General features: G+C 51.7%; 2 protein-coding genes across 5 annotated transcripts; one reads left to right on the top strand and one right to left on the bottom strand.

Annotated features, from left to right (window-relative positions):
- Positions 1-8719, top strand: S100B (S100 calcium binding protein B). Of its 4 annotated transcripts, none has more exons than XM_037398584.1 (4): positions 1-129; positions 1403-1555; positions 2078-2233; positions 8276-8719. In XM_037398584.1, the coding sequence occupies exons 2-3, from the start codon at positions 1418-1420 to the stop codon at positions 2216-2218; spliced, it is 279 nt and encodes a 92-aa protein (XP_037254481.1). In that variant the 5' UTR covers positions 1-129; positions 1403-1417; the 3' UTR covers positions 2219-2233; positions 8276-8719. The 4 variants fall into 4 exon arrangements, with proteins under 4 accessions (XP_037254481.1, XP_037254482.1, XP_037254480.1 ...); XM_037398585.1 differs by lacking the exon at positions 8276-8719 and adding an exon at positions 3602-8269; XM_037398583.1 differs by lacking the exon at positions 8276-8719 and having other exon boundaries at positions 2-129; positions 2078-3033.
- On the bottom strand, positions 8708-9741 carry LOC119152407 (zinc finger protein 239-like; the record flags this gene model as incomplete). Its single annotated transcript, XM_037397620.1, has 1 exon — positions 8708-9741. A coding segment is annotated over one exon (1002 nt), but the record flags the coding sequence as incomplete, so codon positions are not given.
- Between the last annotated feature and the right edge of the window lies 1 nt (position 9742).

Below are 9742 nucleotides of genomic sequence, written 5' to 3'. Positions count from 1 at the left end.
CCCCGCCCCCCGCTGCCATTGGTGCCGCGGGCGCTGCCGCAGGGCCCGGGCTCTCCGCCCCCGGCCATAAGAAGGCAGCGAGCCCCGGCCGCCCCGCGCTGCTGTGCCACGGCCCCGCCGCAGAGGGAGGTGAGAGGGGCTGGGGGACGCCGGGGCAGGTGCTCGGCTGCCAGAGCAGGTGGGCCGCTGCTGCGGGAGGGGTGGTGCGGGGGCACCGGCACAGCTCCGAGCTCCGCCGCTAAAGCAGAGGCGGGCGGGGAGCTGGAACGCTCCTCAGCCTTGCGGATGGGGAAGCAGGCAGCGCCACTGGCAGCTGGCTCAGGGCACGAGCATGCAAAGGGCCGTTAGGATGGATGCATGTAGTGCTTCAGGAATATTTCCTACCTGACTGGAAACGGTTTTGCAGTTTGGATGCTGACTGGTGCACAGGGGAGGGAGTCAGCTTGAGTCAGGCTGTAGGATGAGATTCAGTGCCTCCAGCAGCAGGCCTTGCGGTGGCGAAACAGGAGCCAGGCTGCAGGGAAGGAGACATTTATCCGAGGGGTGTGAATTAACCAAGTGCCAGACAATAAGGCTTTTTTTGTTCTCCCCACCATCAGTGCATTAGACAGCTTTTCAGAAGGTGGTTTTGCATCTCCCTTTTCAGTCAGTCTCTTTGGTTTGCCTCTTTCTGAAATCTGCAGGAAACACTGCGATCCCGATGATTAACATTCCCAAGAGGGTCTCCAGATCAAGTGTGGGAGGAGGGAGGTTAGAGGAGATGTGCTTATTTTGTGCCACTGGTTCTGGCCCTGGGTCCCCCAGCTACTCAGTTGGAGCCAGGCCTTGCAGGCAAGGAAGGCAGGGGCAAGAGCACCTGCGGAGAGGGGACAGCAAAACCTTTCTGAAACTCCATGTGCAGAAATGAAACCCCTGCCTGCCCCTCTCCCAGGCAAGGAGAACAAAGTAATGGGTTAAGCAGTGGGAGAAAGAAGAGGTGAAGTGACATGCCGCCTTGATAGCCAGGTCCACGCAGGCGGAAAATGCAGGAGCACTTTGCTGGAAGCTGCCAGGGCTTTGCAGCCTCTCCTCGTTTCCTCCCCTGTGCTTTGCTCACACAGAGACCCAAACTCACATCAGCCCGGGGGATGTGTCGGCTCCCGGCATGTGACAGTCCCACACCAGGCACTCTTCACACTGTGGCTCTCCTCTCCTCGAGAGCTCTCGGAGGCAGAGCCAAGGTCTCTCATCTTCCTCCCTGAATCGAGAGCTGATAGTGGTGGCCCTTCAGCAGCACGTTTTCAGTGAGGGCCTCAGCATTGCTGATGCACGGGGGTAGTCCTGGGGTGGCTGTGCTTGCAAAGCAAAAGGCATTGCTGGAACTTGCCCAGGCTAACTCACCCATCACTCCCTCTGACCTCAGGGCCACGCTGTGATCATGTCTGAGCTGGAGAAAGCCATGATTGCCATCATTGATGCCTTTCACCAGTACTCAGGGAAGGAGGGAGATAAGCACAAGCTGAAGAAATCAGAACTGAAGGAACTCATTAACAACGAGTTGACCCATTTCCTTGGCGTAAGTATTGCCCTCCGCACAGCATGGCTGGGTGGGTGCAGAAAGCCGCGTTGAGCAGCTGCCAGGCTCCGCTAACTCCGTCTCCCATGCGAAGCAAGAGAAGGGGAAGGGGGTTATTCATGCAGTAGTGCATTAAACACTTTGCCTCAGCTCTGCAGGAGCAGCGGGTGGCAGGACAAGGGCAACACCCTGTGTTGGAGGTTGGGGTTTGGGTTGGATACTAGGGAAATATCCTTCCCTGGGAAGGGGTGGGGGGGGCAGCCTTGCCCCAAGGGGCTCAAGGTGGCCTTCCCGGCAGCACAGCTGTGGCTGAAAATCCTGCTTCAGGAGGACTGCTGTTGCACAGCTGCTGCTGCAAGTGCAGAGCGGTGCGCCAACACAGATGGGAAACAGGCACCAGCTATTTGGGATGTGTCTGAACGGAGATTCAGCCATGAGAGTTCCTGAGAAGCGGGGACTTGTTACTGCCTGGGCCTCAGTCTGATCCTCCCCAGCTTTGGCTGCCTGTTTCTGTCCCTTCAGGAGATCAAAGACCAGGAGACTGTGGACAAAGTCATGGAGGCACTGGACAGCGATGGGGATGCAGAGTGCGACTTCCAGGAGTTTGTAGCCTTCATTGCCATGGTCACCGCTGCTTGCCATGAGTTCTTTGAGCATGAGTGAGCTGGTGGGAAGCAGGTGAGCACCTCCTGCTCATGCCGGAGAGATGCAGAGCAGCATCACTCCTCCAGGAGAAAGACTGGGTGTGATCGGGGGCTTCTTGGAGTTAAGCTTGTGCTAGACTTAAGCAGCTTATTAAGTTCTGCGGCTTTGTGAACAAGAAACACCCACACGGCTCAGGAAAGCCTGTCAGCCAGTGCCCACCTGGCTGGATGCGGTGTCTGAATGCCTTATTTCAAGCTCCTTCCCTCCTGCTGTATGCAAAGGACATGCATGGGGCTGGAGGCAGGCGGACGCTGCAATCCAAGCTTGCTTGCAAAGGGAAAGGAAATTCAAGGGCTGAAGTAGAAGGTGATTGCAGAAGGGCTGGTTACAGAAACATGGTTCTGAGCCCACTGGCCTGAACAGAAAGGCTCCCGTTGATTCCTGTGGGCTCTGACCACCCTGTGCATGGTACTAACCCAGGCAGCACAGCCCCTGGCCCGTCACAGGGGCTCAGCAGAGCCCACGCATTTTTGAGATACCCTTGGCTTGAAAGGCAAAGCATAACCATCTAACAGCCCAGGCTTTTCTCATGTCAATGAATCCTGCTCTTAGCAGCCTGCAGAACTGGAAGCGAAAGCATACGAGGCTCCTGGGCTGGGGACAGCTTCTGGGCCTGGGATGTGCCTTGGCAAGGTCTTCAGGCTCAGTCAGAAGGGAAGGGGGGATCTGTACCGTGTGACCACAGTGTGTTAATGTAGACCAGGCACAGCCTCCAGAATGCGTGGAAATGGTGAGAATAAAATGTTGGTTTGGTCTCTGGGCTGCAATTGGTCTGCAGTGAAAAACGTGTCCTTTTGTGCCAGGGCTGTGTGCAGCTCCCCAGCTGCCCTTCGGTGTCAGAGGGGAAGCCTGGAGGACGCAGCCTGAAGCACTGCTGTGGCTCACACCCCTGGGTTTCTTTCCTGTTGGGCATCAACCCTTCATCTCCTCCCTGGCATCACTGTGGCTGGCCAAACAGCCCAAGGCTGTCACCACCGCTGTGTTCTGCCTGGCTGTACTAACTGGCAGATGTATCTGCAAGGCCAAAGGAGCGCAATTCATCTCTGCGCGACTGCTGCTGTTCAGGATGTGTCTGCTGCTGCCAGGGTCATGCGGGGGCTTGCAGTGGTGAGCCTTTGCAGAGCCAAAACTGAACCTAGGACCACATCCCCGCAGCCTAGGTGCATGCCTTTTTCAGCCTGCACTTGCTGTCCAGCTCAGCAATACCTGTGAGTTAGGCGTTCACGGCTGGCAACATCTATAGCAACAAATTCATGACAAAGATGCCTGCAGATGATGATGTCATTTTTACCTCATTCCGTGTTTTGTAACAATTTAATATGCAAAATGACATGTCTTCAGACATGGGCCATCTTGTTGCTCTCATCTGCTTCCCAAGCTGTGGAAGGGGACACTCAGCAGAGACACGCATACAAGAAAGACAACGCTTTTACTCCATCTAGAATTAAAAAAGCAGTTTTTCCAGCCCAGGGTAGTGCTCATTGTGGAGAACCTGTTTAGCATCCAAGAAACTTCCACTACATTAACATTCCCATCGGTTCTCGGTTCAGCTGTTTCCAACACTTGTACAGACCTGGGGCAGCGTATGAGGACAATGAGTGGGGACACCATCTGTCCCAGTGTCCCCAGGGTTAGGCAGAGTAGCGGGGACTCTCACGACCCTCTCTTGAGCCTGAACCTGAGTTCAGCAGAGGGCTCTGATGCTTCAGCACAAGGGTCTACCGGTGAGGTTGTCTGGCAGGTCTCCAAGTCCCACCTGCCTTCTGCCTCACCGCAGCAGCAGTGCTGACATGGATGAGAAACCCTTCCCTGAGACTGAGCCTTTTCAGCAGCTCTGCACAGCATCGCAGTGGCGAAGAGCTGTAGGTGCAACACGCGGCTTGAACGCTGGCAGAGCCGGTGAGACACGGAGCAGGCCGTCCTCTCCCTCGGCGAGCAATGAGAGCAGGAGCAGGGAGTGACGCAGTGTGACTGTGCACGTTTCTGGCAGGAAGGGTGACCTTGACTTGGTAATGCCACTACTGGGAATTCACAGAGAGGCTTTACCTGGCACAGGAGACAGCACAGCAGAGCTGGTGCCTCTTGTCAGGGAGGCAGAGAGCACATCTTCCTTTGAGGTGAGCACCCTGACTGCCAGCGGTGCCATATGTGGTGCTCAGGCCACCAAGCCCTGAACACTCCTCCCCAGTCAGCGAGGAAAGCAGAGGTTTCCCGAAGTGAAATTCCTGAAACAGAGACTGCATGGTCACAGCCCTCAGCACCACCCGGCCTGCACTGCAGCTCAGCTCCCCTGGCGTCCCGCTCTTGACACAAAGTGGTGGCTCAGCTGAGAGCGCGGACTGTGGGGACAGCCGCACACTGGCACGGTGGGAGAGGCCGGCAAAGCAGTTTGGGCAAGACCAGCCCAAGCACCCAGCATAAACCGCCTCTGCCAACAGCCCACCACCGCACACTGCTGCTCGCACGCGGGGGCACAGCCGCTGCCAGCCACCCACAGCACCTCTGCCAACACCCCACAGCCCCACGGACTGCGGAAGCCCCCTGCATCCAGCCAAGAAAAAGGATGCTGCCATGACAAGGGGCTTGGGTGGCACTGTGAATGGCTCAGAAGCGCGGGGAGGCTTTCTGGGGAAAAAGGAAAATCCCTCAAGCCTTGGGGCTGACCAAAGAGCAGGTGTCAGAGCTTTGCAAGGAAGACGTCACAGCTGGCTCTGAAGGAGGCTCAAAAGGCTAAAGCAACTGGCTAGCCTCCCTGAAACGACAGGGTAGATACTTAGAAGTGCCAGTCTTGACACCACTGGTTTTCAGGCTCTAGCAGGGATAGTTCAGCCTTCAGGAAGGGAAGGTGAGAGGCTAATGACATTATTAAATAATTTTTAGTTATGCCCCCACCTCATGCAACAGATGTGCCTGCTGGGTACCAGAGGTGTGTGTGCTCTTAGCTCACTGGCACTGGTTACATCGATCTGACATTGCATCGATCCCAGGAGCGCTCAGAAAAGCCACATTTTTGCCATCAGTGCAGACTGGCGTGTGACAACCTGCAGAATGATGGTTTGGTAACAGGGAGCTCTGGGGTCTGCGCTGTGGGACCCTTGGGGCCCTCAGAGGCTGCCCGAGGATGAAACAGCAGCATTACACTACCAGTGCCTACCTGACGTTTGGACACATTTGTCAGTTACACTTTTGCCTGCCTATAGAAGAGGATAAAGGTGAATTTCCCATCAGGAAGGGCACCAACAGATGGTTTCTTATATTAAATGCCCTGTCAAGACAAGAACTACTTACCAAAAGTACTAAAAATGAAGCAAAGAAAATAAAGTACACTAACAGCAAGAGCCCAAGAGTCCAATTAACTTTGCAAACTAGAAAAGCAACAGACTGGGGCGGATTTAGTTCATACATGCTGCATTGGAGCTCTGCTGAATTACATTTTCCTAATTAAAAATGCTGCCATTCCTTTTTGCTCTGGGAGGTTAGAACCTGCACTCTTCCCAGATAATTTAGATGGACAGCGTCTGTGAAGGGGAACCCTCTGGATCAGACATAAAATTACCAGCACCAGACAAAATGACTGTACCAGATCCTCACAAAAATGTTCTTCCACAGAGGATCTAATCTTACTGGGACTGCTGATTATTGTTGTGAGCACATCCAAAAAAAAAATTCATGCTGTTAACTGTTGATGGAAGTGCATTCAGGCTGAACCATTCAACAGCAGAGTTCATGTGCTGACAGCAAGAAAAATAACTTATTTTAAAAAGGAAAATGAATTATGCTTTTTCCACAAATCAGATGTGGACTTCTACAGACCCCAGAGGAGGAACATTCCTGACCTTGTTGAATGGAGTAAAGCAAGTGTGTAAGCAAAGCACTGTGCTGCTGGGGCACGTCTCCTGTGCACTCAGAACTCCATGCTGCAAGCTGCGACAGCACTGAGAGATGCTTCTCCATCCTGGCAGTCTAGCGACATCAAAGCACATTCCTGCTCCCTCTGTACATTAAGCTGAAAAATACATTTCAAAAGAAAGCGGCAGCATTTCTGTGAGTGCTCCATGGACTGAACTTATTCCCTTACCAGATATTAAATCTAAAGGATTTGCCTGGCCTTACTGACTGTAATGCAACAGTCAGGGCATTAGAGCGCATTTTCCGTTTTCCCAGTCCAAAATATTCTTGATGCTGGATTTCACCATACAAAGTCTGAGTTCACCCTGCATCCCAGACAGAGTGGACTTCTGCTTGCAGGGGGAAGACAGCTGACAGAGGAAGAAACTAGAAGAAAAAAATGGGAAGCTTGTTAAACAAAGCAAAATAAACCAAAACACCTCCAAAACTATTAAAGGAGCAACATACAACTGATCTTTAAAAGGCCACTATTACATTTTCTTCCCACCGAAATTTTGGTTCTGCGTGTAGGCATGCCATGTTACAGGTACAGACAGAACCACCAGGGCACTGCTGTCCACATCTGGCAGAGAGAAATGCCAGAAATGAAAGAGAAATCGTTATTTTGCAGTTACCTTTGCAAGCTAAGTTTCAAGGAATGCTAGAAAATTAGCAAATATTTTTCACTTCCATAAGCAAACTTTTATATTTAGGTGAGAACAGGATTAAAGAAAAAAAGCGACTGCAGGAAAAGAGAGCAGTGTGTATTATTTTAATAACCTGTACTGAAATACAAAACAAGATAGAACTCTGCTTATGTGGCACTGGCATAACTGAACTGGAAATAAAACCCAGCGTGTCTAGTTCCTCCTAACAACATGACTGGTCACAACCCAAAATCTCAAGACTGTAGCAAAAATTTACATTAGAATTTGTCATGATGAGAAACACTGGTTTAGATAGATCTCATTCGAAATATCTGACCACATAAATATTTAAAGTATATTAATCAGCTGAATACAAAACCATCAGTTCAACAAGAAGAGTTGTATCTCAGTATACCCAGCGCCAAGGAAATCCTGAAGTACAAAAAGTTAAAGAATTATTTAATGCAGTTTTGTTAGCTATAAATTAGTTCTTAGATGTAATCCAGATCTATCATCTACCAACATGATTTGTGGCCTGATACACTGCAATACTTTAAATGTGCAAGCTTTTGAAAAATTCCTTTTTTGGCCTTAAAGCAAAGCTGTGAACATGCTATAGAAACCAAAACCAGAAGCCTATCCAAAAAGATCATTAAAGTGCGTAATACGTGTTTTCACACAATGGCAGGGAAATAGCATTAAAATAATCAGGGACTTGGTACAGAAAATCAGGAATGTGAACTTAAAGCGGAACTCACTGCTTCCATTTTTCTGTCATAATAAATTACTGGGTAACAATAACCAATAAATAAGGATGTAAAGAAGCTCATAGTACTGTTGCTACAATGACATAAAGCTTATCGAAAGTCAGTACAAAGTGCTGGCTCATGAAGAACACTGCTGTAATAAAGGCCATTTTGTTAATGCTTACAAAATTACTTAGTACTCACTGGAGTCCGATCTTGTACCCCAGAATAAATCTGAAACATTCCGCTTCGACAGCAACCCTTTCGTGGCATCTTGCCTTATTCCCTCAGCATGGTGACTAGCCAGCAAATCAGCTACAGCAGTTTAATTCAGGAGACAAGGCTTAGAATTCCCTTGTCACTATATTTTACATTCCCAAAAGTCAGGTTTAAAATAAAATAAAAATTTCTTGTACCTTTACTACAATCTGGGATTTCAAAAGTCAAACTCAGTCAAGATGAGTTACAGATTTTTGGCACCTGTCTTTACTAGTTTCGAGAAAGATGAGTTGCCTTGGCAATAAATCTGCCGTGCTTTAAACATACTTCATACACAGCAGTATCTGGATGCCAAGTACAATGCCTCGTTGTAACTAACAGTGAGAAAAACAGAAAAGGCTCAAAGATGCTATTTTCTTGCTATGTACAGTGTTTTTAAAAACAAATCCTGTTTTGCAGGATAAATTCCTACTTGTTTCCTAAACCCACTGTTGGTACAAATCTGTTTTCTGTAGGTGCACCAACTCTCTTGCCTCTTCAACCAAAACCTTTGCCTTCGCTTAAAAGACTACAACTTAATTTATTTCTGCATACAAAGAACCATCATCCCTCCTTCAATCTGGGTAAAAGCAGGTGCTTTGGTCAGGAATCCCCAGAAGTCTGCGTTAGCAAACACTGCTGACATGAAACAAAACCACTGGGGCCTGCAAACAGGGTGGAAACCCCCTGTAACCGCGCAGCGTTCTGTACGCCACCCGGACTGCGGGGGACCTCAGCGGACTTTTAAGTACCTTGCTGCGCCCTGGAGAAGTGTTTGCATTGAGCCTTGCGGCAGAGAGAGAATCTCATTGGGAAATACGCTCTGGAGTAATGCTGGTGCAGCATGTCATTGTTGTTTTTGTTAAAAATTAAACCAGAAGCTCCCACCTCCCACAAGCCATGTTGCAGGGGCCCAGGAACGGTTCTTGTTTTAATGATTTTACAGCTTTTCCACCTGCTGCTGCTTTGGGTCAGCCTGCTGAGGTTGCACGAGGCAGTCATCTCGGCGCTGCCGTTTCTGCTCCTGCTTTTTCTTTTCGGCCAGGGCTTTTGCCCTGGTGGTCATCGCGCTGGGCCTCACATCAGGCCGCTCTTCATCCTGCTGGTGCCTTTTACAATGTTTTTCAAAGGTTGAAATTTTGGCATACGTCCGGTTGCAAACCAAGCAGTGGTACGGCCGCTCACCGCTGTGCGTTCTCATGTGAAGCTGGAGGTAAGAGGACCTGGAAAAGGCTCGGCCACAGACCGAGCAGCAGTGAGGCTCGCGCGCCTCATGGGTCTTCAGGTGCTGCTTGAGGGACGACGCCTGCTTGAAGGCCTTCCCGCAGGCGGCGCACTTGAAGTTCCTCTCCCCTGACTCCAGAAGCTGGTGCGAGACGAGGTGGGCGGAGGAGCGGAAGTTCTTCCCGCACTTGTCGCACCGGTAGGGCCGCTCGCCGGTGTGCAGGCGGACGTGGAGCACCAGCCCGGCCTTCTGCGTGAAGGCCTTCTCGCACTGTGCGCACTTGAACGGCCGCTCGCCCGTGTGCACGCGGCGGTGGGTCGCCAGGTGGGAGGCGCGCCCGAAGAGCTTGCCGCAGTCCTCGCACTTGAAAGGCCGCTCGCCGCTGTGGATGGCCTTGTGGCGCACCAGGTGGGAGGACTGGAGGAAAAGCTTGCCGCAGACGGGGCACTGGTACCGCCTCTCGCCCGTGTGGGAGCGCAGGTGGAGGGCGAGGTGCGAGGAGGAGATGAAGGCCTTGCCGCAGAGCGCACAGGCGTGGGGCCGCTCCCCGGTGTGCGTGCGCTTGTGGAGCACCAGCCCCGAGGAGAGCGCGAAGGCCTTGGCGCACACCGGGCAGCGGTACGGCTTCTCCCCGGTGTGCACCCGCCGGTGCTTGGCCAAGGCGCCGGCCTGCGCGAAGGCCTTCCCGCACTGCTCGCACCCGTGCGGCCGCTCCGCC

The sequence above is a fragment of the Falco rusticolus genome, chromosome 8 (assembly GCF_015220075.1).
Source record: "Falco rusticolus isolate bFalRus1 chromosome 8, bFalRus1.pri, whole genome shotgun sequence".
In the NCBI taxonomy this organism is placed as follows: Eukaryota; Metazoa; Chordata; class Aves; order Falconiformes; family Falconidae; genus Falco; species Falco rusticolus.
The sequence above is the reverse complement of the archived record's forward strand: the minus strand, read 5'-3'. Positions and strand labels throughout refer to the sequence as shown.

Excerpts from the sequence above, each read along its gene's own strand:
- S100B (XM_037398584.1), top strand. The coding sequence starts at position 1,418 with ATGTCTGAGCTGGAGAAAGCCATGATTGCCATCATTGATGCCTTTCAC. Across the intron at positions 1,556-2,077 it reads AGTTGACCCATTTCCTTGGC|GAGATCAAAGACCAGGAGAC; the intron begins GTAAGTATTGCC and ends CTGTCCCTTCAG.